Consider the following 27,719-nt stretch of genomic DNA (forward strand, 5'->3'; position numbering starts at 1 on the left):
ACTGAATATTTAACTACAGACCAGTGTTTTGTATCGTCATCCCTCTCTTAATCCTCTTAAAACCACGACTGAAAATTTTCAACTATCACTAAAAACGAAAATGAGGAGGAAAACCACCAAAGCATCTGAAACCCTTTATGGCTTCTTCCTTTAGCTGTAAAACCTTTTCACAGGGGTGGGGAGGGGGGAAGTCCCCTCTGCTTCTACAAACCCAAAGTCAAACCAATCCAGCTTTTGCCTGAGAGGAAAAGCCACCTCTTCCACACCAAATGCACCTTCTTTGCAGCAGGCTAGTACGGGATCACACCCCCCGCACCCCGTGCATGTACACACACGCCACAAAGATTTTCCTGATAAAAGTTCCAGGGAGCCCAGCTCTTTCCTGCAGACAGCTGGGATTCTGATGAGCTGGCACTTTTCACAGTGCAGAAATGTTTCATCAGATCTTTCCTGACCAGTTCTGCAGCTGTGTGCTCTGCACCCAGCGCTCCTCTCCCAGCAGGAATCGCTTAGCTGAGCATGCTGAAGAGCTCCCAAAAAACCTCTCGTTGCCTCCAAGCCCCAAATCAGAGCTTCCCATCTGGAATAGCAAAAATGGCCTCATTCTAAAAAATACAAACCGCAGCGTGGTTGGAGTGGCTTCCAGGTGAAAATCTAAATTACTTACTACATCACCTAAATTAATTTCTAGCATCAAAGACCAGGCTGTCTCTTTTATCCCTTGAAAGTTTACAACTTCCCTAGATTTCGGTAAAACTCCTTATTTTCAGCTCTGTGAAGCTTTACACTTTTTTGCAAATGGACTCGACGATCTTAGAGGTACGTTCCAACCTAAGTGATACTGTGATTCTGTAAAAAACAACCATTTTCAAAGGAGGGAATAAAGTGTTCACATAATTTATTGAAGGATTTCTGAAATTCCTGGCTAGTAACTCTAAGAGGCTACAGGACATTTTCCCTTTTCCATTCCCAGTGCAGGTTTCAGGGAACGCACAGGTGGAAGTCACGGGAGGATCATGAGGTTTTGGGGAGCAGAAGGTCTTTGTGGGACAGGGACACGCAAACTGGACCAGCGACTCCTTGGCACTCCGTTTGTTCCTGGAGGGAACCTCCCATGCTCAGCACACGTTTGGCAGGGACGCCCCAAATCCTGCCGGCGTGGGAAAGTCATCCAAAATTCAGCAAGGAAGGGCCAGCAAAAGCCAGCCCTAAAGCTGCCACCTGTTGCACCACTCCTGGTGTAGGGCTGGCTGGAGCAGGAGGTGGATTTCTCACCCCAAGAACTGCAGAAACCAGTTCAACATGTGCCACAGCCTTCCCACCCCAGAGTGCGCGTGAGGAAAGCTGCTGGGATTGCAAAAGCCGGGTATCCAGTTCCCATGCTGAGGAGGCACCTCTGCACACGGGGCTCGTGCCCGTTCCCTCCGTGAACCAGCACTGCCTTTGCTCGGGATGCTGACCACTGCCACCTTCGGGAAGCGCAGCCGGGATGTGCTCTTTGGCTAAAGTTTGGGGGATTCCTTCTGGCCAAGCCTCTGCAAAATCAACCATCGTGTCCCTTGGGAGTAAGGCAGGGACACCCCTCTGCTGTGCATACATGGATAGGGACATCTCCCAGCGCTCTGCAGGCATCGTCCCCCTCCTGCCAGCTGCTCCAAGCCCAGGGCTACCTGTGCTCAGCTACTGAAGAGCCCAGAGATTTAAGAGAGGTGGGAAGGAGAGAAGAAGGGATCCTTACCCTGGGATGGACAAAACCCAAGCAACGCAGGGCTGTTCTCACCCCACACAAGGCAGGAGGAAGGAAGCGGTGCCTGTGCCTTCCCGGGGCAGGAAGGGCAGCAGGAGCCAAGCAGACTGCCTGTCGCTCCCTCCTTCTTCCTCCCACACCAGCTGGGAACACAGCCCAGCTGAGCCACTCCTGCTGGGGACCGTGGCACAGACAGAACCCCACAGTGCCGAGGCACCAGCACGTAGGATGAGAGGGGCACCGGGCCCCCGAGCCCTGCAGGGTGAGCTGCCAGAGCTTCCCGACAGCTGGAAGCTTTCCCTGCCTCTCGGCAAGTGCACATTACTCATTTTCCAGCAAGGAGAGAGGATGAGCAAGGAACGAGGAATGTGCCTCCCATGTGGAGTGCAGGATAGAAGTGAGCCGTAGGTGCAGGAAACCCTTTCCCCAGGAGACCCCTGTGCCTCTGCAGAGCAGGCAAATGGTAGGGAACCCTTGTCTCTTTGGATCATCTTCACACTAGGACACAGGCTTTTGTCTTGGTCCATGAATCTGGGTGAAGGAGGCTGGCTGGCTGGTTTATATGAGGTTTTTAAGACTGCAAATCCTGTGAGAGGGAAAGAGTTTACTGCCCTGGGTTTGGCATACAGCACAAAATTTCCTCCACACAGAAGAGTCTGACCTGAACAATACTGCTGCTAAGTCCAGGTGTGTGAGGAGATGGTGCTTGAACTCCTTACCTCACTTCCTCTCTTCGCTGAGAAGGCTGCTTTTAGTTCTCTAAAAAAAAAAATTAGTATCTTTAATCCATGTAGCACACGGAATGGGACATACACCACCTTCTGCATGGTCTTGCTGGTGGCACAGTGGGGCTAAGGACTCAGTCTGTGGGCCACTGTGGGAAGGCATTACATAGGAAGATGTAACAGCCTCTGTCATTATAGAGAGCAGGCTGTTGGGGTCAGTGACCCTGCCCCTCTATTCAGCCCCGGTGAGAGTACATTTGAAGGACTGTGTGCAGCTCTGGGCTCTGAAGAAGGGGTGCCAAGAACACGGAACCAGACTCTGCTAGGTGGTGCCAACCACGGGGACATGGGAGGCAAGGGGCAGAAGCTGATGCCCAGGAAGTTCCACCTGAATACAAGGAAGAACGTCGTTGCTGTACGAGTGGCCACGCACTGGAACAGGCTGCCGAGACAGCTTGCGGAGTTTCCCTCACTGCAGAGATCCCAGACCCGTCTGGGCACCATCCTGCGCCATGTGCTCTGCGATGACCCTGCTCGAGAAGGGAGGTGGGACCAATGACCCGCCGTGCTCCCGTCCAACCTGACCCATCCTGTGCTTGATTCTGTGGGTGAGAAGGACACCGCGCGTCCGAGTGCTGCGGGAAGAGCTGCCGGGGCTTCCCCGGAGGAGCCGGGACAGCGCCGGGACCCCGCAGCCCAGCCCGGCCCCGGCCCCCGGCCGCCGCCATGGCGGGGTGACGTCACCAGCCACGCCCCCGGCGCGCGGCCGGGGCGTGGCCGCCGGGGGCGTGGCCGGGGGCGTGGCCTGGCGACGAGGGCGTGGCCTGGCGGTGGCCGTGGCGTGAGGCGGCGGCAGCGCCATGTCGATGGAGGACCCCTTCTTCGTGGTGAAGGGGTGAGCGCTGCTCTCGGGGGGCTCCGGGGAACGGGGAGAGGAACGGCGAATGGGCCGGGGCCGTGTTGGGGCGCGGAGGGGGCGGGCACGGCCGCCCGGCAGCGCGGGAGGCCCGCGGAGCGGGGGGCGAGCGGCGGGCGGGGGTCTGTGTGGGGGGAAAATGGCGGCCAGGCCACCCCGTGCTGCTGAGGGGCTGAGCGCGGGCGCCGGGGCCTGTCCGGCGGCCCGGCCCGGCGCGGGAGGCGCTGGGGTGAGGCGGGCAGGTGCCGGGCCGCTGCCGGGCCTCCCGGGCTCTGTGAGGGCCCCCGGGCCGTGGCTGCAGGTGCGGCTTGGGGACTGTGGGCAGAACGGGGCTGGGGGCTCGTGGCTGGAGGCCGGGGTGACCGTGGGGAAAGGTGGAGAGGAGTAGGGACCAAGCTGTGGGACGAACAATGGCCGTGAGAGGAAGCCTGCAGACAAGAGCCTGGGCGCAGGGAAATACCAGCTAAAGGTGCTCAGAGGAAAATTGTCATTAACAGGGTGAAAGAAGCACTGTTGGAGCTACTGGAGAGGGTCCAGTTGCGGCCACAAAGATGATTTGGGGTCTGCAGCATCTCTCTAGTGAGGAGGCACTGTGGGAGCTGGGCCTGTTTAGTCCAGAGAAGACTGAGAGGGGATCTCATCAGAGCATACAAATGTCTTGAAGGGGTGTCAAGGGTCCAGACTCTTTTCAGTGACAGGATGAGGAGCAGTGGCCATAAACTAAAGCACAAGAAGTTTTACCTCAGCGTGATGAGGAAGAACTTCTTTACAATGAGGGTGGCAGAGCACTGGAACAGCTGCTCAGGAAGGTCATGGAGTTTGCTGGAGACATTCCAAACCCATCTGGATATATCCCTGTGTTCCCTGCTCTAGGTGACCATGCCTTGACAGGGGGAGTGGACTGGATGATCCACAGAGGTCCCTTCCAACCCCAGCAATTCTGTGATTCTGTGAAAGCAGCTCGATCACTAAACACTACCCTGGGGCCACCTTCAGCTTGTGCTAGGGGCTGGTCTTCTGCCCCATGTCACAGTGAAACAGCCCTGAGGAGCAGGAGAGGGGCTCCTTCTGGGGCATTTGGGAAAGCCATGTGAGAACAAGAAGTGTGGGAGGGGATACTGGTGCAGCCAGGGAAAGCGAATCCCTCTACCAGGTTGAACTCAGGCTCAGAGGAAGGTGTAGGAGTCGCCATGGGTGGGAAGCAAACGTCCTGTCAAACTTTCCAGAGATGTTCCCACAGCGTGCAGGGAAGGGCAGGGAGGGGAAAGGGGATGTGGTGCCGCTCCCAGAGTTAATTATTACCTGGCAGCTCAGAGGGGCTGGTGGTGGTGGAGCCACCAGAGTTGCTATTAGTTTGCTTTCCTGGTGTCTGTAACGCCTCCCATCAGAGGATATCCAGCTCTGCTTTATATTCCTGCTGCTGGGGACTTCCACAAGTGTGTTCAGATGAAAAAAAACCCAAACAAAACCGAAACTTGTGCTGGCAAGTAGAGGAATGAAGTTTTCCAGATCCTCAGTGCAGGCTGCTGACTTCAAGGCACTCAGTGTGGCAGACTCGGAGCCGTAGGAGTGCGAGAAGAGAAGGGACACGCATCAGAGTGCTGAGAACCTGTACCTTAGACAGCAGCTGGAGGACTTCAGGCCCTGGTGTAACTCAGAGAGCTGCAGTCCTGGCACCTCCGCAGGGTGTGGGCTCAGTTCATCTGTCCTGGGCCTCCCCTGCTTTCCTTCCCTGGGGTGAAACAAACATCTGACTGCTGTGTGCAAGCTCATGGTGGCCTCCTTTGACAGCAGCACTGTCTGGTCTCGTCTCCGTTCCTCATCCCAGCTCCCTGTGGGCCTGGGGGAGCAGTTCACAGCTCGGCACCATAGAGTTTGTAAATGCAGATAACCACACTGAGAGTCTGTGACCCAAATTTACAAACCTGCTTGCCCCAAACCAGAGCTGTCAGCAATGCCTTCTCCTGCTGTGAATGCACTCATCTCCAAAAGAGCTTAGAGTGGCAGAAAAAATTTGTGTTTCCTAAGCCAATGTAGCAGGGCTGTGTATTTTTTTAAATGCTGAATGAAAATAAACAGTGCTGCACTCAACAATCTGCCTGGCTGTGGTGTGGGGACAGTTCCTGTAACTCTGTGTGCCCTTGGGGTATCTTACATGTGTAGTTAAGGGCCTTGAGAGGAATGCAAAGCATGGATTGCCAAAGAGCTGCCTTGTTCAGACCCTCTGCCCTGGCTTGCCTGTGTGACACTCGGCAGCAGCTTCCCCTGAGAAATAGGTCTCTTCATGAGCAACTTCGTGCTGCAGCAAGATACAGGATAGTCCAGCAGGGCAAATCCTTATTTTACAAAATAAACACAAAGTTGTTGGAAGGAAAGATGTTTGGGAGGAAGCTGTGGCATCCCTGCTCAGCTGGACACGGGACTGTCCCAGTGTCACTGCTGCAGAGCAGCTGATGATAATCCTTGGCTTCTCTTCACTCTCCCTGGCTACAGGGAGGTGCAGAAAGCTGTGAACACTGCCCAGGGGCTCTTCCAGAGGTGGACAGAGCTCTTGCAAGATCCCTCCATTGCCACAAGAGAAGAAATCGACTGGACCACAAATGAGCTCAGGAACAACCTGCGGAGCATCGAGTGGGACCTGGAAGACTTGGATGAAACCATTAATATCCTTTCTGTGGTCCTTTGGAGGTAGTTGCAGTTCCTAAGTTGTACTAAATAGCTAAGTCTCAGTGCTCGTCTCTCTGCAAAAATCAGGACTATTTGGGATTGAATTTTGCATTCACATGGGCTTTTCTCAAATTGAAAATGAGAAGTTAAGTCAAGGATTTTCCTTTTGCCTTTTTGTTTCCCTTTTTGCAAGGTATATTCTAAGATGCTTTGTTCTAGAAAGCCTATTGTGTTGTGTGAAACTGGATTTCTGCGGAGTCAGTTCATTCTCCAGGCTGGCTTCCAGAAATACTCCTTTTCCCTTGTGTTCGTGTGAGTGCTCCTGAAAACGCCGCGCGGCATCACAGAACCAAAAAAAACACGGGGAAGAGAAACCATGCGCGTGTGCATGCGCTGCGCGGTACATTCCTGCCGTGCCTGCTTTTCTCTCCAGTGTGCTGTACTTTGCTAATCAAATTTAGGGAGCAGGCACAGCGCCGTGGCCCCTTGGCACGCTCGGGGTTTGTGTATCCATGTGTGTACCCAACACCGCTTCCGGGGACTCCTTGACTCGGTGCCCAGGCATTGTCGAGGCAAACCCACGGAAATTCAACCTGGATGCCACAGAGCTGGGAATCCGGAAAGCCTTCATCACCAGCACACGGCAGGTGGTCAGGGTAAGGAACCTGGCCTTGGGGTCAGGGCCTGGGGAAGGCGGGGGAGGCATTAGGTGGTTAAAAAAGGAAAGCTTGTGGCCATTCTGTGGTGGACTGGAGAGCAGAGAATAAACCTGCTACCTGCTGAGTCTCAGGCTTGCTCCTCTTCCCCGTGCACTCCCTCCTGGAGCTGCCCAGAAGGGTTTGGAGGTGCAGGTGCCCCATGGAATTCCCCCCTTTTATGCTGCTGACCCTTGAAGTCTTCACACTTCTCTGGCAACAGTGAACTGGGAGCCTGTGGTAACTGGGGAGGAAGAGTGAAAACCCAGCTGCAACACAGGAGAGGCTGGAGTCTCCCTTCAGAGTTGAGGGAAATCACGACCATCCCAACCATTTGGAGCACTGGTTTTCAACAGCAGGGAGATCATTCTGAGCACGGACAGGTGGTTAAAGCCTGGTGTTATTGACACAGTGACTTCAACTTCCTACCCCTGCAAAATAATCCAAACAACCACTAGATTTATTTTTAAATTGAGGAAGGTTTTTTTTTTAGTTTAAGCTTACACTTGAGAAGCAAAAAGGGGATTTTAGCAACTTGGTGGCAATAAATACAGAAGAAACATCTTTCCAAAAGCTTCACTGCCTGGTAACAAGCTGCTAGTTAGGGAGCTTTCTGTCTATTAATAGCTACACTGAGTTTCTGCTGCCCCTCATGACTCTGATGTTCCTGCTCCACAGAATGCACTGGTGTGGCTGGCAGCAAGCCTGCTACCCTACCTGCAGTCCTGCGGTCTGGATGCAGTTCCTAAGGCTTGCTGCCTGGGAACTGATCCCAAAACCACGCTGGCCCCAGGTAGCAGGCATGTGCTTGCTGCATTGCCCTCGGTGTAGTCCACTCCCTAACAGGCAGGATCAGGCAAGCCTGCTCTCTGGTCCTCTTTCCCTGGCTCAAAAATGCTGGCTAATGGGTTTTGGAGCAGTCTCCCACTGGTAAATGAAATTTGTTAGTGGCCCTATGCAGCTGACTTTTACGATGCGCTGCAGCATGTGCATTACCCAGTGACAATGAACCAAGTGGGATGTGGTGCTCTTTGGTGATGTGTTGCACATCTCTGAACAGTAAAACACACCTGAATGCTCTGCTGGCATCAGAAGTGTGCTGGTGGATCAGCCTCTGCCAGATCACGTTGACTACTTGCTAGTCTATGAAAACTAGGCTACGTTACATTGTGATGGGGAGCCTTCTGTGGTTACTGACCTTCTGCAGGAACTCCACAGCAAAAATTAATTGGTAGGAGAAAGCATAGGCACAGTCAGAGAGGATGGCCACAGGACAGGAAATCTACCTCATACTATAGAATATAAAAACAGATGCAGTTGGGAATAAAGCTCAGGGGGTTACAGGCTTCAGGGCTTTGGCAAACACTTCCTTACATTCTGTCAACAGGAACATCGGTTTATTATACAAATCGAAGTGTTTCTGGTTGTAGTGGAGCAAAATGAGTAGTAAATGAAGAATGTTTTCAAAATGTCCCATTGCTGTTGATTCCAGTATTAGTATAACAATTAACTGCATTGAAACTTTCTACAGTAACTTTCCAGACTCTTTCAGTGTGGGTTTTCAAAGAAATCTCCCTTCCTTCACTCCCCCTGGTAGAAGCCTTGTTGGGTATAGACAGCCCTGTAGCATCCTGAATCTCCCTGTCACCTCAAATCCAATGCTCACATGCTGCTTCTTTCGTTGAACAAACAGGACATGAAGGATCAGATGTCAAACTCCTCCATGCAAGCACTGGCTGAAAGAAAAAACAGGCAGGTGAGAACCAGAAACGGGCAATGTATATCTGCTACAATGTATATCCTGTCTCGAGTTCATTCCCTTACAAACCTCTGGTGTGGGAAGGGGCTTGCACGCTGCAGCCAAGCTGTGTTTGAGCCGTGTCCATTTGGCTGCCCTGGGAGAGCTGGTTCTCACAGACACGTTGCTGCCAGCCTCTCCCAAGCCTGTCTCTCAGAGCAGTAAGTCAGCACTCACCATCTGTCTCTGTCTTCAGAGCTGGTTGTGTACAACTGTCAGCATTGCATCATCCCATGGAAAGGGAAATCTCCCTCCTCCTTGGGGGGAACCGGCTCAGAATCCGTGTCAGTGAATGTAATCCTGCGCTCTGCTGGATTTAGGAGCCAAGATGGTGCAATATCCTTTCACGCAGCTGCTTCTTGTAATAGCCATGTAAGAAGATGGAAGAAGCTCAAGGAGTCTCGTGTTGTCTGCACTTGTAATCTAAGGAATAGAAATAGATGCAGCTTGTCCTCCTTCCCAGCTGATGGGGAGGCTAAAAAGAGATACTGGAGCTGACTTCCAGAGCTACTCCAGTAAAAGTTGGTGTGTGCTTCATACAGTTAATTGTCTGTACTGCATCAGCCTTACCACATGTGGCAAAAACAACAAACTGAGAAGCACAGAGCTCATTCCTGAGCTTGTCACAGGGTTAATTGACGTGCTTGGCAAATACTCACAGCAGCGAAGTCCCTGACACCCTTGCTCAAACAAGTCCATAGCTTTCCATGCAGTTTGGTGCTTTCCTTTGCATGAGGTTCCTGATAGCTGCAGGAGACCATATGGCCCAGCTCAGGCAGCGACATCTGGTCAGGAAAACTGACTTCCCCTTGCCGCCTTCCTCTCCCTTCCCAGCCCCTTGCCTTCCTTCCAGACTGCAAGGCTTGTGCTGGGCTTTGTGTTTGAGGGGCTGGCTAACAGTGACCTGACCCTCACAGCCCAGGCTGGCAAACAGGCCCTTTCTATTGAAGCTGCAGGCAAAGCTAGTGCGCTGCATTAAAAAGGAGCTGCCCTTGCCACAAACCGGAGGGACCAGGAGCTTGCTCAGTGTCTTGGGGGCAGACAAAGCCAGATGTCCTGCTGGCTTCCTGCATGGACAGTCTGTCAGCTTTCCTCACCCCTCCTTGAACCTTATAAGTCAGATGAACCGTGGAGACCGTCTTGTTTTCAGCCTGATAGAGCAGCCTGGTCATTGTCTTGCTGTTCTTCACAAATACTCAGTTGTTCCCTCCTGCCCACAACCAGGAGCTGCGGAATGGTCTCGTTACAAGTCAGCCTGGCTTCCACACTGGAGGGCAGGGTCCCTAACCTGTCCCTAGTGCTGCAGGGCGCAGTTCCTCACCTGCAAGTCGTGTTCATTCTCCAGCGTCTGTAGCTTGGATTATTCCCCTTTCAGGGACCAGACATATCTGGCTGGAAAGCCGCATCTCTGCAGGCTTTGCACAAGCTTCTTTGTTCAGGTCATGGGGCAGGTAGTAAGAGTAACTTTGTGTGCTGGCAGCTGAAGAGCCTGCTGGAGGGATAGGCAGCCTGGATCATAGAACATAAGCATACAGCACTGCTCTGGTTATATATTGCATTATTTTACTGTCAGCTCAACTGGTTAAGTACTTTATCCAGACCCTCTTAAGCCCCTGTCATTAGCAGCAGAGTGCTCAGTTCGAGCTGTACATCTGTTAACATGATATATCCGGACACTTCCCAGCTCACATGTCCTAGCACACAGTGCTGCCTCTTGAGCAGGCCTCTGCCAGTCCTTTGTGCTGCGCAGGCCTCCTGCACGCACTGTCAGTCGGCTGCAATCCAGCTCTCCTGCTGCTGGAGAGGCATATCTGCAATCCCAGGCTGCAGAGACTTCCCAGGCTGGCATTTTGGCTCTGTGTTGGTTTAGTTCCTGACAGCACTTTGGCTGAGTAGCGACAGAGCAGGAGGAAAGGGATGCTGTGTGAATGTGTACACGAGTGTTGCCTTGTCTGCCTTCCCACCTCACCCTGTAGACGGGCTGTGAGCAGACACAAGGGTGTTGCTAAGAGCTCTCTGCATCTGTTCAGGCACTCCTTGGAGAGAGTGGGAGTCAGAGTTGGAGCTCTGGACCTGACAAATACAGCCGTCTGGACCGGGATCTGCAATTAGCAAATTCACACTTCATCGAGGAGCAGCAAGCTCAACAACAGGTAAGGCAGCTGGCACCACGCAGACCAAATAGCTTGCTTGCCAAATGGGTGCCAGGGGGACTGGAGTCTGGCTCCAGGAGCCTGACAGTCCTCCTCTTTGCTTGTGGCATGTATCTGTGCATGCATTTCCTGGGCAGCACAGCTTTGGATGATCTTGGCACAAAGTTTTTAACCCTGGAGGCGTGGGGCTTCTGCTGTGTTCAGGAGGCAGTCGGCACAATCTGGAAGATGTAGCACGCTAAGCTCTAATAGTACAAGGATTGCTGAAATCCTTGGAGGAGTAGAAACACTGCAAAAAGAAAAGGGCCCGTTTCTCTTATGTAACTTCCCCTGGTTAAAAAATGTTTGCTGTTTGTGTGCATCTCCCACCAGAACAGGCTGGGAGCAGGAGCACGCGCCTGCTTCCTTTTCCTGCCTTTGTCACCGTGAGATTAGTGAGAAAGCCTGTGTGAGGGCTTGGGAGAACTCCTGGTGAGGCACTTCCCAGCTGCACTTCCCAGCTGACAGGGGAGTTTGCCTGGAGAAGTGCCCAGGCCAGGCACAGACTGGAGAACTACAGGCAGTGACTCGGAGGTGGCAAACTCTGCTAAAGCTCCCGAGCTGTGATGCCACCTCGGCTTCCAGACACATTTTACCTACTGACTCCAGGGAGATAAATAGCTTCAGAAATAGGTAACTAGGGTAAAGCTAATCCTTAGCGTGACTGTGCCCTGAAAATGACTTAAAACAGCAGCAGACTTATTCCTTTGGCCCATTCGGAGCCAGGCTGGCTATTTTTACCTGTAGAAGCTGCAACAGCTTGTGTTTAACCCCATGTTAGCTGCAGCACATTCCAGGTGTCATTTCCTAGGCACAGCATCATTGTGCCTCCCTGGCCATACCTGCTTACCTTCCCAAGGTTTTGATGACCGGCCCTTGGAGCTTTCCAAAGTCACGTTAGCTGTGCATGCAGCACGGATGAGCTGGATTTGCAGGGATGTCTGGAGGCTGCAGCCTGCTGTGCCATGTCATGGAGGCTTTCCTCTGGTTGTCACCTCTCTGGCATTTCTTAGGAACGCGGTCCTCATTCCTGGTGGCTTAGGTCTGAGCCCAGGCCTCACAGCTGATGTTAGCTGAGCAGTGCATGCCTGTCCACTGGATGGGCTGGCTCCAACCCAGCTGCAGGCAGCAGATCTGTAATTGCCCGTTTCCCTTCTCTTTGGCCCCAGCTGATTGTGGAGCAGCAGGATGAGCAGTTGGAGCTGGTCTCTGGCAGCATCGGGGTGCTGAAGAACATGTCCCAGCGCATTGGCGGGGAGCTGGAGGAGCAAGCAGTGTAAGTGTGAGACATGGCAGCAAAAACCTGGCTGCAACATGGCTGAGTGTCCTCACACACCTATCTCTGCCTCTGGTAGAGCCTGGAATTCACTGGTCAGCCTCTCCCTGCCAGCCTGTGGAAAGCATTTTGTTCTGCAGTCTTCAAGGATTCAACTGCAACCTCCTTCATTTAGAAGCCTGCATCTAGGGCAGGCTTAACTGCCACCTTACCTTTCCTCTTCTCCTTTTCACGTGCTCCCCCTCAGGCAGCCAGCAGGTAAGGGAGGGAGGTGCTGTGCAGTGCAGATACTGGCCACTTCCCCGCTCTGCAGGGTTTTGTGCTGCCCCTGGACAACTGCTGGGACCAGGAGCTCTCAGCTCTGCCTTGCTGCCCTGGAACACACAGAGCTGCTCTTGATCACTAAAGTTAAAAATAACCCTCACCCACACAAAGGGTTAAAGGGCAGCTTGCAAAGTCATTTTGCATCCATCCATTTACATATAAATTAGATTTCTTTCCCAGTTCTTGTCCTTTGCAAACAAGTTCCCAGTTGTGCAGGCTAACAGCCATGCTTCCAGAAAGACTTGAAGGGTTCATGCCTAAAACCCTTCCTTGTTTGGCTGGTAGGAGTCTGGAGGGCCATGTCCCTTGTGATTTCATCTTTGATGGAGAGGAGGAACTTTAACCCCCCCCCCCCCCCGTGTGAAGTGCAGCATGAGAATCCTCTGCTCTCACAGAGGAGATTGGTGTGGCGTGTCTGTTTCTAGATTATCACACAAGACATCAGTGCTTGCTAGATTAGCTCATAACTACCACAGTGAGGTTTTTACAACTCCTTTTTCCCCACTGAATGAAGGTTTAACAAGTGCCCTGGCACTCCAAATGCAGGAGTCTGTCCTTTTAAATGCATTAAGCTTAAAAGTCCCACTGACTGGAGACAATTGGATTGGTACCTTCACTCTGGATGTGCAATGGCATTCACAAAGCACGGATTCAGGAAGGCTTTCAGATTCATTACAGTCGCTGTATGGAGGAAGTAAAAGAGTAACTTCCATGCAGAGCTTGAAAAGCACCTTAAAAGCAACTGCAGATCTCATTCCCACTTGATGCATGACTGAAACAAGATTTTTGTTTCAACTGCAAGCTGTGAACAAGAAAAGAGATTTAAAAGTCCAAGCTGACACCTAGATCTAACCAGTCTCTGCTAATCACAGCTTGTAAGTGAGACTTTCCTTTCGTAAGGAGGAAGCCCCCCCCACTCCTCACCTTGCAGATGTGTGTAGAGTTCAGCCACAAACACACAGGGAGGATCAGTGTGGCAGGAATCCTGAGTTATTCCCACCAAAGCAGAGCTGCTGTTTCAGCAGGTTTTTTCCCTTCCCTTGGGTGCTTCCAGGAGAGGGGGCCACATTCATTTTGTCTGCCGAGGTGTGATACTCTGATCACTCACATCAGTGTTTTGATCCATGTGTGTGAGCGTGCTGCAAAGTCCCAAAGGGATGTGCTGACCAGTGCCCTGCTTCTGTGTCCTCAGGATGTTGGACGACTTCTCCCATGAGTTAGACAGCACTCAGTCGCGCCTTGATAATGTCATGAAGAAGCTCGCCAAAGTGTCTCACATGACGAGTGGTAGGTCCTGGGAAGTGGGATCCAGTCCTGGAAAGGGAGAGAAGCTGTTGGATCTTCAGGCCGGAACGCTGTGCTCCCACCCACCCAGCAGAGGGGAGGGAGCAGCTCTCAGCTCTTGAAAGAGGGGGAAAGCTTCCAAGCCCGGCAGCTGCTCCTGCCCAGGCACTGCTCTGCTGCCTGTCCCTTGCCTTTGTTTTATTTACAGATGCCTTTCTATTTATGCTGCTGCTGCTGGGAAAATCCCCCTCTAGCTGGTGGGAGGGGAAGCTTTGCAGCCTCCTGCTCTGCTGCAGTTTCCCGGGCTGCCTGAGGAACAAAAGCTGCCAAGGTGCCATTAAACACCGGCCACCATGTGTGGCTTCCCCCGCACCAGAATGCCTGCAGCAATCCCCTTCCCAAATCCCACCTGCCCTCAGGCTGCTGGCGCCTGCAGGCCTGTTGTCGGTCACATCTCTCAGCTGGTAGAGGAAAGAGCTGAATTCTGTGCTGAACCCACAGAAAAGTCCTTATAAGGCTGTGCGTGAAGCCGGGGGCTGGCGGGGCGCCGCGGGCAGAGCAAACAGGAAGCCCGGCCTGCCTGCTGGGAAGTCCCGCGCTGCCGGCTGCCTTCGAGCCTGGCACTGCGCCCGGCCAGCGCCTCCTCCAGCACCCCTCTCCCTTAGGTGCTCAGTACCTTGGGAAGGCAGCACCCAGTCAGGGGTAAAAGCATTCCTGCTCTGCAGGATTAGGCTGTCCGAGGGATTTATGAGGTGGTGGGAGTACAGCTCTAGAGAGACCACTTGGAGTACTGACAGTGCGCTTTAGGTCACCAGTAGCTCAGCAGCAGCAGAGCCATGGGTGAACCCTGTGTCTCTGTCCTTTCCTCTGGGAAAAACCATGGGCCTTTGCAGAGTGTTTCTGAGTGTTGTGAAAGAGCATTTCTGCTGGCATCACATGTGCCAGGGAGGGTGGAGGGCTCTGAGGTAGCTGCTGGGCCTAGGAGTTGAGGGGGTGCCAGCAGCCCTGTCCCCACTGCTGCACCATCATCTCACAGGGGCAGACAGCGGCTCTCAGAGGTGATGTAGCATTGAGCCAATGATGTGTAAAGATGTCCAGGGAAACCTGATTCCTGGCCCTGTCCTCAGGGAAGCTGCCACAATCTCTTCCTGGCAGAGCTCCTCACGGCAGCTTTCACCGGATCCCTTTTTGTTCCTCTGGCAAACAGATTACTCCATGAATGAACAGCAAACACAGCAGCTCTGCTTGTTCCTCCCAATTGCTTTTGAGCCAGCTTTTCAAAGCTGTTTGAACTTGGTTGGGAAGAAGCCTCAGAATTCCCACAGCTGTTCCCAAACCCCAATGTATCCTGGAGGAGAATTCCTCACTGCAATGTACAGCGCCACAGCCTTTCTCCCACAGGAACTTGTTTAGGCTTTTTACAGCTTAAGCTTGAATTTGGTTCCTAGCAGTACATGCAGAAAAATGCTCCCCCAATCTTCCTTCTCCACTAAAGCAGGAAGACTGATGTTTCCTTTTCTTTCCAGATCGACGGCAGTGGTGTGCAATTGTTGTCCTCTTCATCATCTTGCTAGTGGTGCTCATCCTGATTTTTGTTCTGTGATGACAAAAACTGAACTTCCTGGGACGCCCCCTCCCCGTCCCCTCGCCCCAGCAGTGCGGGGAAGTGAAACTCTCCCCGTTTCCGTCCGCCCACCGAGATCCCCGGCAGGAACACCCGCACCCAGCTCTTGCCATCCTCCTCCAAGGACTGCAGCTCAGCTTTGCCAGCATCTCCCCTGGCCTCGGGGAGAGGGGGGGAGGACTGGAGCTGCCTCCTCCTCCGTGCGATGCAATCTGGACCTGGGCTCTGGGCCTGGATCCAGGGAACTGGAGGGGGACCTGGCCCCCGCGCTTCCACCCGGTGCAGGTAGGAGCCGGTGGGATGCGGACACAGAGCAGCGAGCCCTGGGGAGGACAGGACAGGGGGGAGGAATTACTGAATTCACTGAGCATTACAAACTGCGTTGCCAGTGCCAGCCCCAAGCATTACCGGGAAGGGTGAAACCCCCCCCAAGCCACGGCAAGGGAGGGGAGCCCTGGCCCTGCTCCCCCTGCCCCTCCCTGCCTCCTGTGGGCCGGCTCTGTGCCACCAGTTCACTGCCGAGAGAGCACAGTGAGTCCCAGCAGAGCTTTCCTACCCTCTATACCTGGGCAGAGGCAGAGCTGTAGGGTCTTGTGTCCTGCCATCGGCCACCGAGGCCCTGTCAGACACTCCAGAGCTTTAAACCTGGGGTGCTGCACGCCGAGCACTGGCAATCAGCCATGAGCCAGAGAGGGAGAGTCTTAAAGCTTTTAAAATTGCCTCTCTCGTTATATAGGCCTCTAAAGCTCATTGACTGATGCTTTATTTGCCCTTGCATAACTGAGTCACTGCTTCTGTTTAACAGCTGCTTCCCTTTGGCAAGTGATTTGTCAGGTCTAAAATAACTTATTTTTTTTAAGGAAAAAAAAGACTTTAAAGATTTTTTTGATGACCATTCGAGCTACGTTCTCTGCGGGTGCACGACACGCATAATCAGAAGAGCGGTGCTCAGTGATGTATTTTAAGTGTATATGAACTTGTAAATAGGATGTCCTAATTTTTCCCCAACCACTATTTTTTGGACACCTCTGTTGTCAGCAACCAAAAGGCAGGAGATTCAAAGCTAGATCATGTTTCCATATTCCTTCCCAGTCCTTTTGTTACCTCCCAGTTGTCACTCGAGTTGTCTCAGCAGAGTTGGATTCCCTACAGGGAATGTAGAGTAGCCAGGCGGGCAATACCAAAAATGTGGTGAAAAAAGCTCAGTTGGGCAGCGTGACCGGGGAGGAACAGGTGGAGGGGTCGTGCTGCACACACCGATTGTGGAATATGGGGTGACTCTTCAGGAAAGCAAAAACGGTTTCTTACTCCAGTCGGCTCCCATATTTTAAGTTGCAAACATGAAAAGACTCAGCACAGGCTGGCTTATGGCTCCCAGATGGGGCTGGGGGAGGAAGTTAATTGGCACTGACGCAAAGACTTCTGCTGAAATTGCAAATCACCCCCAAAATCATCCCCCCCGCCTTAGAATCTCACCACCGGACGGCTTTACCTCCGGGACTGAACACTCCTCTCCCCTGGCTTCGTGGCTCCCTCCAAGGTCTGCGTGACCCTCCCCCCGTCCCTCCCGCAGGCGCTGGACGCGCAGCCGGCGGCTCTGTGCCTTCCGCAGCCGGGCAGGGCTGGACGGAGCCTCCCTGCCCGCCTGGGTGCTCCTCGGTAACGCACACCTGGTGCCTCGGCACCCACCTGCACTCATGATTCCACAGTGGCTCCTTATCCTTGCAGAGCATCCCGTTTCTGGTTACGCTGCAGGGAGTAGGTGGTGTCTGCTTTCCAAGGCCGGCTGTGGCAGTGCCTGCGCCGCTCCGTAGGTTTGTGCCTCCCCAGGAGCGTGGGTCTGGGCAGGGAGCAGGGCTCGCTGCCGGCCGGTGTTTGCACACCTCTGATCCCCGCGTTACTTACAGCGTGGTTGTGCATCCTTTGGGAACGACACCCATGCAGCACCGCTCCTTTGGTAGTCCAGGAGGCGGCCCAGCTGCTGGCATCACCACAAGCCACCCAAGTGTCTCTGGTCCCTTCCCCTGTGTACATTTGCTTTTCTGTCGCTGGTGGTGCCCCTCCCTTTAACACTAAATAAAGGTGCAGCAGCGCAGATCTCCGGTCCTTCTTGCCCGACTCTTGCTCCTGGGGCAAGTTCGGGGTTTCCTGGCACCACAGAGTGGGAAAAGCTCTCCCACCAGCATTTGTCAGGCATTACCCTCCTGGCTTTTGAGGCATAAGCAGCATCTGCAGTTTCTGGGGTCACCTCAGCATTGTGGGCTGCTGTGCCCGGACGTGGGGTTGCTGCAGCAGCTGTACCCAGATGTGGGGCACCACCGTGCAGAGGGCAGCCATTGCTGCCATGCCATCGCTGCTGGAGAGACCCATTCCACGCATGTGTTTTGCCTTCCATGGCTGGAAAAAAGAACCCCTCAAATTCCCCGAGGAGGCCTGCAGGTGGCTGAGCCCCCCCATCTGCCTGCCCGGGGCCCTGCCAGCACCACAACACGGTCAGGAGGTGGCTGGTGGAGCAGCAGGGGCATGGGAAAACACGTAGCAAAGGCCCCATGCCAGCAAGCACCACCCCAGCCCCTCCATGCCACAAGCCAAGGGCACTGTTTTGTTATTGCAGAGATGTATTTTTGGGTTTTGGTTTGAAATAATTTAAAATAACCCCAGCAGCCCTCCAGCACAGGGTGGCAGTGCTGGCAGGGAGCCTTCTGTCTCCTGGAGTCAGGGAGATGGGGTGTCCCCGTGCTGGTCACCCCAGTGCCCAGCGGGACAGACCCACCCAGCTCTGTCGGGGCCAGGCTGTCCCCTGTCCCCCACACTTGGGCAGCTCCTGGAGACTCTGGAGGGTCCTTGGTCCCACACTCTCTCCCAGGGGGCCAAGGAAAGCCACCTGTCCCCACTGCAGTGGATCCGGGCAGGTCCTGGCACTGCGAGGCAGCTTGGTTGGTCCATGCCGTGCTATTCTGCAGCATCCTGGGACATCACTGGGACATCCTCCTCCCACCAGGCTCTGCAGGAGCCGTGCCAGGGCTACCGTGGCGCCGGGCGGTGCCGGAGCACGCGGAGGGACAGGGTGTCGGCCTGGAGCAGCAGCTCGCGGATGCGGGCCAGCCCCAGCCCCGAGACGGCCGCGCCGTTGACCTGCAGGATCTCGTCCCCCACGCCCAGGAGCCCCGCGTAGAGCTTGGCTGTGCCGGCATCCGCCATTTCCTGCACATAGACACCTGCGGAGGGAACAGGGATGGCTGAGGGCCCTTCCTGCCCCTGGGGTGCCCAGGGACTGCACAGAAACCTGTGAGAAACAGCCTTGAGCATGGGCTGCGTGTCTCAAGCCAGGTGCTGATGGACACGCAGGACTGCGGCCAAAGCCACGTGTGACAGCATCCCCCCACCTGCCATCACCTCTGGGGCTCAGCAGCCATGGAGCAACCCCACCCACCCATGCCCAGGCTCGCTCCCGGGGTGGGACAAGAGCCACTGTGGAGGGACTGTGCTGCACCAAAGCTTTGGGATGATCCCACAGTACCTGTGTCGGGCCGGCCGTGCCCGGAGGTGACGGAGAACCCAAAGGCGCCTTGGGGGGGTCGCTGCAGCTCCAGCTGGCTGGTGCCATCAGGGAAGACCTCGACCACGCGCCCCACTGCGCGCAGCTGGACGGGCGCCCCGATGTCCTCCACACTGAGCGAGCGCTGCGGCCCTGAGCCCCCCTTCCTGTAGGGAGAGGGAACACGGGTGAGTGGGGACGGGAAGCTGCTGGAGACCAGGTGATGCAGCCCCTGGCTGCACCAAGCAACCACAACACCCCAAAACAGCCTTCCCGGGCACAGCAGGAACGTGCCGGGCCCCATCCTACCTGTCAGCCGTGGTCTGGGGCAGGAGGTAGGCGCTGGCACGGGGTGCCTTGCCCAGTTGGGAGTGCAGGCTCTGGATAGAGGCGGCTTTTTGGGGCTGGCAGAAGGGTGACACCTGGGGAAAAGCACCTGGCTGAGATGGGGACAAACTGCAGCACCACAGTACTTCACCCACTGATGTGCCAAGGGAGAGGAGGAAATTTGGGCATCCCACCCCTCTGAAGAACTCCCCAACTCACTGCTGAGGAGGAACAAGCATGTCTGCTCTTCCACTACCCCCCTCTCTCCCTCCTTCCCCCTTCCACTTCCCAGCTGGCTGTGGGCTTTTCAAACCCAGCAGGTTTGGGGTGGCACATGCCCCCATGCCCCTCCAGGACCGCCCGAGCCATAAATCCATATTCAGAAATACTTCATCCCAGCCCAGCATCCCTTCTCTAGTGCCACCCCCATCTCCCTGTGGGCACCCCCCGCATGGGGCGATGTCTGAGCTCACCAGCTGCAGGGACTGCAGGGACGGGGACTTCTTGACACCAGGACCGCCCAGCGGGGAGCCGCCGGGGGCCGGGAGCTGCTCCATGCTGTAGCAGCGGAAGCGGCCCAGGCGCTGCTTGGTGCTCTGGCTCAGGCTGCACAGGAGCTTCTTCAGCCCTGACGCTGAAGCGCTGCTGCCCTTACGGCTCACCGGCCGCCCCGGCTCCCTGGGCGGAGAGGGATGGTGGTCACTCACCACGCGTCTGGGGCAGCAGCGGGACCGGCAGCTGCCGCTGAGCTGCGGGTGCATCCTGCCCTCGCCTTGGCAGCCCTGAGAGCTGCAGCACGGTGAGATCAGGGGCAGCCGCCTCCCCGCAGCAGGGACCCAGCACACACAAGTTTGTCACTACCCAAAGCGACCCGAAGGGCTCCCTCCCCGTTTGCCCCATTATTTCAGGGGTGTAACACCTCTCAAAACTCCCCTGCTTTGCCCCAAGGGATCACATCCTAGGAATGGGCTCAAAGGACCCAGCACTACCTCACAACTCTCCTGCCGGGCTGAGACACGCAGTGCCAGGCACAGGGCCGGCAGGATCGCACTTGGAAAGCCCCAGGACAGCTGATTTTCCCCCAAAGGGGAGAACCCGACACCAGCAGAACACCTCTGTCACATTTGCTGCAACACCCCTGGCAGAACCAGATGCGGGGAAACGCAGCTCCCCCAAACCCACAGCAACATATGGGCACATTGTAACCCATTTTGTGGTTTCTGGGAGGTTTTTGGAGCCAGGGAGCTCAACCCAGGAGCATCCTGCAGTGCCCAGGAGGGATGCTCAGGGCTCCACGGCTTGGGATGCCGCGGCCCCTCGTGCTCACTCACCCGTGCGCCGCGCTCCCGGCCGGGTGCGGCTGCTGCTGCGCTCCCGGCGTCCCGGCAGCTTCCCCGGCGGGACGAGCAGCCTCCGGGGGCACGGGGGTGACGGGGCTGGCAGCGGGGTGTGGCAGTGCTCCTGGAACCACAGCGGGACAGTCACGCGCCTGCTTCACTGGGACCCCCCCAGCCCGCCACGCGTGGGCCTCACCTCTGGCCATCCCCGGGGCGTCCTGCCCGTGGGTGTTGTTGCAGTTGTTGGTGGACAAGGCACGGAGGGGGCTCCCCGGGAGCCACCTGGGGCTGCAGGGACCCCGCCGCTCGCCCGGCCCCGCCGTGCCCCCGGGCTGGGGTGGGGCGGCGCTGCCTGCCTCCGGCTCCGGGCCCCGGGCGCCTTGGCTCGACGCCTGGCGGCTGCTGCTGGAAAGCAGCGCTTTCCTGCAAGGCACCTGGGAGCAGGCCTTCTTGGTAGGAGGGGGAGCAGGGACGTGGGTGCCTGGAATGGGGGTGCTGGTCCGCAGCTGCGGGGAAGGCTCCGGGGGCTCACTGGGCTGCTGCGGGGGACGAGCAGTGTCTCCCACTCCCTTGCTGCCCCCGAGATGCCGATGGGGTTCCCCATCTTCCCGGCTGCTGGTTTTTCCCGGTGGTGGGGGGCAAATGGCCCCCGTTTGCTTCGTGGCACCACCCGAGTCCTCGTTATTGGGGCCACTGCTGGCCACACACATCCCCTTCCTAGCCCTTGCCTCTGGCTGCGGGGCAGCACGGGGAGTTCTGTGGCCGCGAGTCCTGGGGTCCCGGTGCCCCTGCAGGTGGGGGCTGCGGGGTCTGGCCTCCTCGCTGTCCGTCCGGCAGCCGTCGGAAGTGTCGGTGCTCTCCAGGGCCGAGTCCACTTCGTCAATGTAGGTGATGTCCCCGATGTAGGTCTCCTTGATCTTCTCGGTGTGGATGCGCTGCCGGGAGGGCAGGATCCACAGCGGGGACCCTCCGGGACCCAGAGGCCTGATTTTAGGCTCCGTCTGGGCAGCGCTCGGCCCCCTGCCATCTCCTGGGACGCTTCTTTGTGCCGCAGGGCTACTTCTGGCCACGTCGGGGGCAGCTTGCGCGTCCGTGCCCCGGCCGGCGGCAGCACCGAGGAAGGAGCCGCAGGTGCTGCACTTGCCCCCGACCACGAGGTCGCCACTGCGGGCTTTGGGCTGGCCAGCCCCGTCCCCCGGCTGCCTGTTGCCGGCCGGCTCCGGCGAGGGGAGCGCCGAGCCCAGCGCCCGCCGGTGCCGCAGCTGCAGCCGCTCCAGGTACCGCACCTCGGCGTCCCGGGCCGACTCGTCCTCGAAGCGGACGCGGGACGGGGACGGTCCCCGCGGCCGCTGCGGCCGCCCGCAGCTCGACTCCCCGCTGGACGAGTCGCTCAGGCTCCCGCCGTCCCGCGGGGCGACGCTCGGCCTCCCGCTGGGCTCCCTGCCATGGGGACAGACAGACGGACGCAGGCGAGCTGCAGGGACTGCCCGGCAACCCTGGGAAAGCAGGGCGGGAGAGGGAAAACCCAATGCAAAAGATGGGGCAAGGAGGAAAGCCCGCCCGGTGCTCCCTGTCTGCGTACAGCCCTGCTTCCCTCCAGCCCAACGCTGGAATCCGGAGAGGCTGCGGCACCTCCCTGCTGCCACGGCTCGACCTCCATCGCCCCTTCCCTGCCCCCGAGGTGTGTGGTTAATCATTCCAGGAGCACCACATCGCACATGACCCGGCACACATGGCGAGATGCCGCTGTGGTGCAGCCGCCAGCAGCGAGTTCCCCCAGGAAAACATTCCCCATCAGCTGCGAAACGCCATCCTCCCACCCTTAATACTTCCATAAAACACAGTTAACTAAACACCTCCCAAACATTGCGCCGCAAAGAGGTCGGGCGGGGGATGCCCCTGCACCCAGGGTCCGCGGCTGCACCGCGCACGCAGAGGGTCGGTCCCGGCTCCACACGGGTGCCAGCACACATGTGCACGCTCCGGATGCGTCCCAAACCCGGCTGCAGCCCTGGGAACACCGCGGGGGCAGGAAGGCGGCACTGACCTGGGGCGCGGGGCGGCGGCGGGGAGGAGGAGGATGTCGTGGCTGGCGCGCAGGGGGTTCGTCCGAGCCTTCATGCGGGCGCGCTGCAGCAGCTGCTTGGCCTGCTCGTGCCGCGGGCTCAGCTCGAGCTCCTGCCCGGCGACAAAGGCCCTGCAGCCCCGCAGCGGGGAGGGGGATTAGGAAAAAATAACAGGGGATTAGACGTGGTTTAACAGTGACGACGAGGCTGCTCTGCCCAGGGAAAACGGGGCTCAGCCGCCATTCATGGGCGGGCTGGCGGCCGCGGCGGGGGACGGCCGGGCGGGCACCCCTCACCCCCGGCGCCAGGTGAGACTTTAGGGGCAGGCTCAGCACCCACACAGCTCGGGCGCAGGCTCAGCCCAGGCAGTGCTTTGTGCCACGGGCATCCCGGAGGTGGACAGGGAAACTGAGGCAGGCACTAGTTCCCATCCCCAGCGGTGTGAATCCCGCAGCAGTGGGGAGGCAGGTAGGTTTGGGATGACCCCCTGCCCTGATTGTCTTGCTGCCTTCCCTTCCTTGCAGGGGGTCTTCCCCCGCACCCCCAGCCCACTCTGACTGCAGGGCGGGGGACCTGTCAGCTCTCCCTGCTGCAGCACTGCCTTCCCGCTTGGCCATGGCCCTAATCCTCCTGATTAAAATAATCAGCTCAGGCAGTCTCTTCGGGAAGCCTGGCCTTAACCTCTTCAGTGCAGGATGGTGGGCACATACTGCCCTCCCAACAGCACCATGGGGCACCCAGGCTTCCCCCAGGCTTTGGCTGCCCGGCTCAGAGGAGGTGCAGCATCCCCAGCTCTCTCTGCCTTGCACCCCCCATCACTGATCCAGCTGCCAGCGCAGAGCAGAGCAGAGCCAGTGACCACAATACTGGAGGGGGACCTTTCCCCACTCGCTGTTTTACCCCATGCAGGCCCCAGCCTCTCACCGGCCCATCCCACCTCCTTAGTTTTAGTCCATACCTCTAAGGTTTTTCATTAGTCCAACGAGATTACACACACCTGCCGCCTTGATCCTCTTAAGCACCTGGAGCAAATTTCTGTCCCATCCTCTTCCCCAGCTCCCTTCCTGCCCTGGCATCCTTGCAGGGACCCCCTGTGCCTAGACTCCACGTGGACACCCAGCTCCTGTCCCTTCTCACAGCAAAGCATCGCCAGAGCCCAGCCACGCTCCCTCACCAGCTGCCCCACAGCCCTTCCCTGGAGCTTCTTCACAGAGTGCATTTAAAATACAAGACTGGGGAGCAGGAAAGAGGGAAATGTCCATTTCTGCCACACTGAGGCTGACCTACCTGCAGCCCTCCGCGTCCGGCAGTGAAACCCCCGAGTCCCAGTCCCCATCGCTCGCTGGCATCTCTGAAATGCAGGACAGGGAAAGGCATTAGCCTGGTTGGATGGCAGGCCCCGTCCTGGCCTCCCCTCTTGGCAGCACCCCCCCTATATGCCATCCCAACACCCTCTGCAGGGCTCTCCCACATGTTTGTCTCTGGGAGATCCCAAAGGAGTGGAACGTGGGGCAACAGCACCTGGCTGTAGGTGTGGGACTGTGGGGATGGGGCCACAGGGTCCTTGGGGCAGATGCTATCAAAGGAGAAATTAATTCTCTTCTCTGGCAGCAGCTTGCAAAGGGACAGGGACGCCCACAGATCTGGTGTGTCCCAGAAACTGAGTCTCCTGCTCTTGCTTTTAGCAGTGAAATTCCTCACCAGGACACCAGAAGGGACTGCCTGCTATCATTCAGAGCATCTCGTGGGCATCTCCTACATCCTGGTTAAGGGGATAGGGCATGAAGCCTTGGGGTGTGAGGCAGCAGGGAGCTGCGCCAGCAGCGTCGGAGGCTGGAGGATGGCCCTGAGGACTCCCGTCATCCCAAAGGTTTTCCCTCCCAGTTCCCCCAGCTGTCCTGAAAGAGCCACCACCTTCCCAAAATACACACCGGGTGCGGCAAGGCCCAGCACCTCCTGCAGCAGCCGCCGGTTCCTCTCCACCCGTTCGGCCAGCGAGAGCCTCTCCCAGCTCTCCGCCGAGGGAGGGGACGCCGAGGGACGCCCCCGGTCCCGCAGCGGAGCTCGTGCCTCTTCACCCGGGGAGGGTCTCTCATGGAGGGAGGCAGAGCGCCAGGACCTGCTGCCCTTGTCCGGGGGGAGCTCGGGGCCTCCCGGCGCATCTCCCCTGGGTGCCGGCACCCGCCAGAGCCCCGGGGTGCCGGTGCGGGGCGCCGGGGGGCTGCCGGGCTCCCCTCCATCCAGCAGCCCGTCCGTCAGGTAGGTCCGGAGCTGAGCCCGCGGCTCCACGGCCGCCGCCTCCGCCCCCGGCTTCCCCCGCCGGGGCCGCGGCTTCTTGGGCGAGGGGCGCTCGGGGGCAGCTGCGGGGGTCCCCGGCCGCCCGCCCCGCTTCTCCTTCAGCGCCTTCACCTTGCCCTCCAGGACGGCGTGGGGGCCGCGGGCGGCCTCGGGGCGCTCCAGCGGGGCAGGGCTCCGGCCGCCGCTCTGGATGTGCTGCTTGGGGGGCCGCGGCAGGCGCCGCGCCTCAGCGGGAGGGCTCCCCTCCATGAGTCCTGCAGGGACAAAACCCAGGGCATGACCCCTGCACTGCCTGCGGCCTGCCCAGCACTCGCCCTGGTGCCTCCCCAAAGGGCATCACCCCGCCTGCCCCGGGGGGCAAATGCTCGCAGTGCCACCGGCGTGTGCCTGGGGAGGAAGGGGACAGGCACGAGGCCACCCAGAGCCCCGACACTGTGCCAGCAGGAGGAGTGGGGCAGCCGTGCGGGAGCGGGGGGAATGGGGCAGCAATGGGGGGTCGGTGGTTCCCCAAAGCGGGTGGCCAGGGGCTGGGCAAGAGCGCGGGTGCCCGCCCACCCCGTTCCAGGTGCCCTGGGGCACTCAGAAAGAAGACCCGCAGGGAGCTGGCACTTTCTGAGCTAAACCAGGGCCCCAAACCTCCGCAGAACAGAAATCCCTCCCGGCGACAACTCGCCGAGGGTGCCACCAGACAGACGCCAGACCCTGCTCCGCCCCGGCCCCCGGGGTCACACGTGGCACTCGTCCTGCGCCAGCCTCGTGGTCCCGGAGGCACCCGAGTGCCGCTGCCCTCCTGCACCCCGCCGGGAGCATCCTGTCCCCGCCGGTACCCCTGGAGGAGCCTCCCCCGTGGCCGGAGCTGCAGGAGCATCCCCGTGACCCCCCGGGCCCCGTCGCCCCACGGCTCCCCTCACTGCCCGGGGCTGAGTGGGACGGGGCCAGGGGCGGGATGCGAGGGCTGTCCTTACCCCCGGAGCAGCATCGGGAGAGGGCTGGGAAGGAGGAGAAGAAAGCGGAAGAGGGGAAGGAAGCAGGGGAGGGAAAAAGAGAAATTAAAAAAAAAAAAACGGCCAAACCAGCAAATCCCGGCCCCTCCAGCCGAGCCCGAGCTCAGCCGCTTGGCTGGGCTGTGGGGCCGTGGCTGGCCCTGCCTCCCGCCCCGGCCTCCTCCGCCTCCTCCTCGCGCACCCCGCGCCGGGGCACCCGGCCAAAGCCGGCCCCGGACCGCCCGGTCCCCGCACGGCCACGCCACCGCGGCCACCGCCACATGGGGGGGACACGGGGGAGACCCCGCGCTGCCACCCAGGGAACTCCGCGGGAGGGGAACCCCAGGACGGAGGGATCCCGAGGGCCTTGGCCCGCTCTCAGGAATGTCCTTTGTCTGGGCTGCGGGCTGGGACGGCGGCGGAGCGGAGCCGGGCCCCCTCCCCGGCTGCCGCGGGGGCCGTCCCGCACCGGCGGGATGGGGACGGTGCTTCGGGGCCGGGGGGATTTCTCCAACAGCAAAACCTGCCGGCTCTCGGCACCCTCCTGTGAGCATCACACATTTGCAGCTGTGCTAAATTCTCCTGCTTTCCCGGAGGCCAAATCCTGCCTGGACCCACGGCAGGCCAGGGCCGTGGCAGGAGGACGGAGGGAGCCGAGCTCGGGGCATCCATACCCATCCCTCCCCTAAACTCGGCCGGCGACACGTGCCTGCTCCCCACGCACCACAGCCCCCCATCCTGCCCACTCGGGCCCCACCACGCAGGACGAGGGGCCCGAGTGGGCAGCGCTTACCTGGAGGTGCCAGGGCTGCGGTCCCCGGGGGCACGAGGGGTCTGAGGGGGCCCGGGGCGTCCCGGCCCCGCTCCGGCTGCCGCTTTAAGCTGTGCCTTTTGATATTCGTGATTGGTTTCATAATCCCGATCAAAAGGAAATCACCAGGATTATGAAATTGTTTTAATCCTCCTGGCTCTGGCCGCACCGGCCCCTGCCAGCACGAGCAGTAAGAAATCACTTTTATCTTCTTAAAATGTCCCTGGCCACCCCGGGCATCCAACAGAGCCAAAAGCGAGCCCAAGGGCTTCCTTCCCCCCAGCACTGGGGTCCAACCTCGCCTGCGGCACCAGAACCGTCCTTACCTGCATCCCTTTCCACAAAGGGATCCTGGCTCCTTTGCCTGGGCTGTGGAGGTGACACGCGCCTGGGAGATGTCCCCATCGAGCTGGGGTGAGGTGCCAAAGCAAGGGCAGCAGGAGGGCTCCTGCCACCAGCCAGGGAATGCCAGCAGCCAGGGAATGCCAGCAGGGAGCCGTGGCTGGGATTAAACCTCTGGGAAGCAACAGGCTTAGAGTGATTTCAGGGCGCTGGGCTCTCTTCTGGAGGGAGATTGATTGCAAGAGACGATGAAGAGATTTAAAGAGCAAAATGAAAGCACAGACCCCAAACAACCCGGGGCTGGGCTGGTCAGCCACTGTGCTGGCAGGACAACACCTCGGACTGGAGATCAGCTGGAGAGAGGCCACCAAAGGCTCCCAGAAGGACCACGAGCCTTTGGCCAGTACAGCACAGGCTGGGCAGGAGGTTTCCTCCAGCATCAGCCCCTGGCATTTTGGGTGTGAGCCCCTCCTGCCCACCTCCAACCCCTCCTCAGACATCTCCCTCCTCCAAACACCTCCATCTCCTCCCAGGACATGGATGTCCTCCACCTCCAGCCACCAGCGACATCCCACAGCTCCCAAGAGAGCAAGAGCAGCGGAGGCCAATGCTCTCTGGGTGGCTGCAGCACAGGGGTGGGACTTGGGAAGACACACACACAGACCAGGGACAAAAGAGCCATCAGATAATTGGAAAACAAAGAGCTTGTAATAATGAAAAAAGGACAGATTTCGTAACCAATCACTTTTTCCTTTGAAAAAACACAATC

At 58.0% G+C, this 27,719-nt stretch overlaps 2 protein-coding genes across 2 annotated transcripts; one reads left to right on the forward strand and one right to left on the reverse strand.

Moving 5' to 3' along the window:
- The first annotated feature begins 3,296 nt into the window (after nt 1–3,296).
- Nucleotides 3,297–17,343, forward strand: STX6 (syntaxin 6). Its single transcript, XM_082286842.1, has 8 exons — nt 3,297–3,367; nt 5,882–6,051; nt 6,617–6,711; nt 8,444–8,506; nt 10,579–10,701; nt 11,910–12,016; nt 13,533–13,627; nt 15,151–17,343. Exons 1-8 carry the CDS (start codon nt 3,333–3,335, stop codon nt 15,225–15,227), a joined length of 765 nt encoding a protein of 254 aa, XP_082142968.1. The 5' UTR covers nt 3,297–3,332; the 3' UTR covers nt 15,228–17,343.
- Nucleotides 17,344–18,272: 929 nt separating this feature from the next.
- On the reverse strand, nt 18,273–25,063 carry KIAA1614 (the record flags this gene model as incomplete). Its single annotated transcript, XM_082286725.1, has 8 exons — nt 18,273–18,466; nt 18,769–18,953; nt 19,096–19,208; nt 19,587–19,791; nt 20,445–21,890; nt 22,498–22,647; nt 23,804–23,867; nt 24,448–25,063. 8 exons carry the CDS (start codon nt 25,061–25,063, stop codon nt 18,273–18,275), a joined length of 2,973 nt encoding a protein of 990 aa, XP_082142851.1.
- Between the last annotated feature and the right edge of the window lie 2,656 nt (nt 25,064–27,719).

The sequence above is a fragment of the Coloeus monedula genome (assembly GCF_965178545.1).
Source record: "Coloeus monedula genome assembly, chromosome: 9".
In the NCBI taxonomy this organism is placed as follows: Eukaryota; Metazoa; Chordata; class Aves; order Passeriformes; family Corvidae; genus Coloeus; species Coloeus monedula.

What these genes read in the sequence shown, in the direction of transcription:
- STX6 (XM_082286842.1), top strand. Translation starts at nt 3,333, where the DNA reads ATGTCGATGGAGGACCCCTTCTTCGTGGTGAAGGG. An exon ending in CTGAAAGAAAAAACAGGCAG is followed by an intron (nt 8,507 to 10,578) that starts GTGAGAACCAGA and finishes GCATCTGTTCAG; the next exon opens with GCACTCCTTGGAGAGAGTGG. An exon ending in GAGCTGGAGGAGCAAGCAGT is followed by an intron (nt 12,017 to 13,532) that starts GTAAGTGTGAGA and finishes CTGTGTCCTCAG; the next exon opens with GATGTTGGACGACTTCTCCC.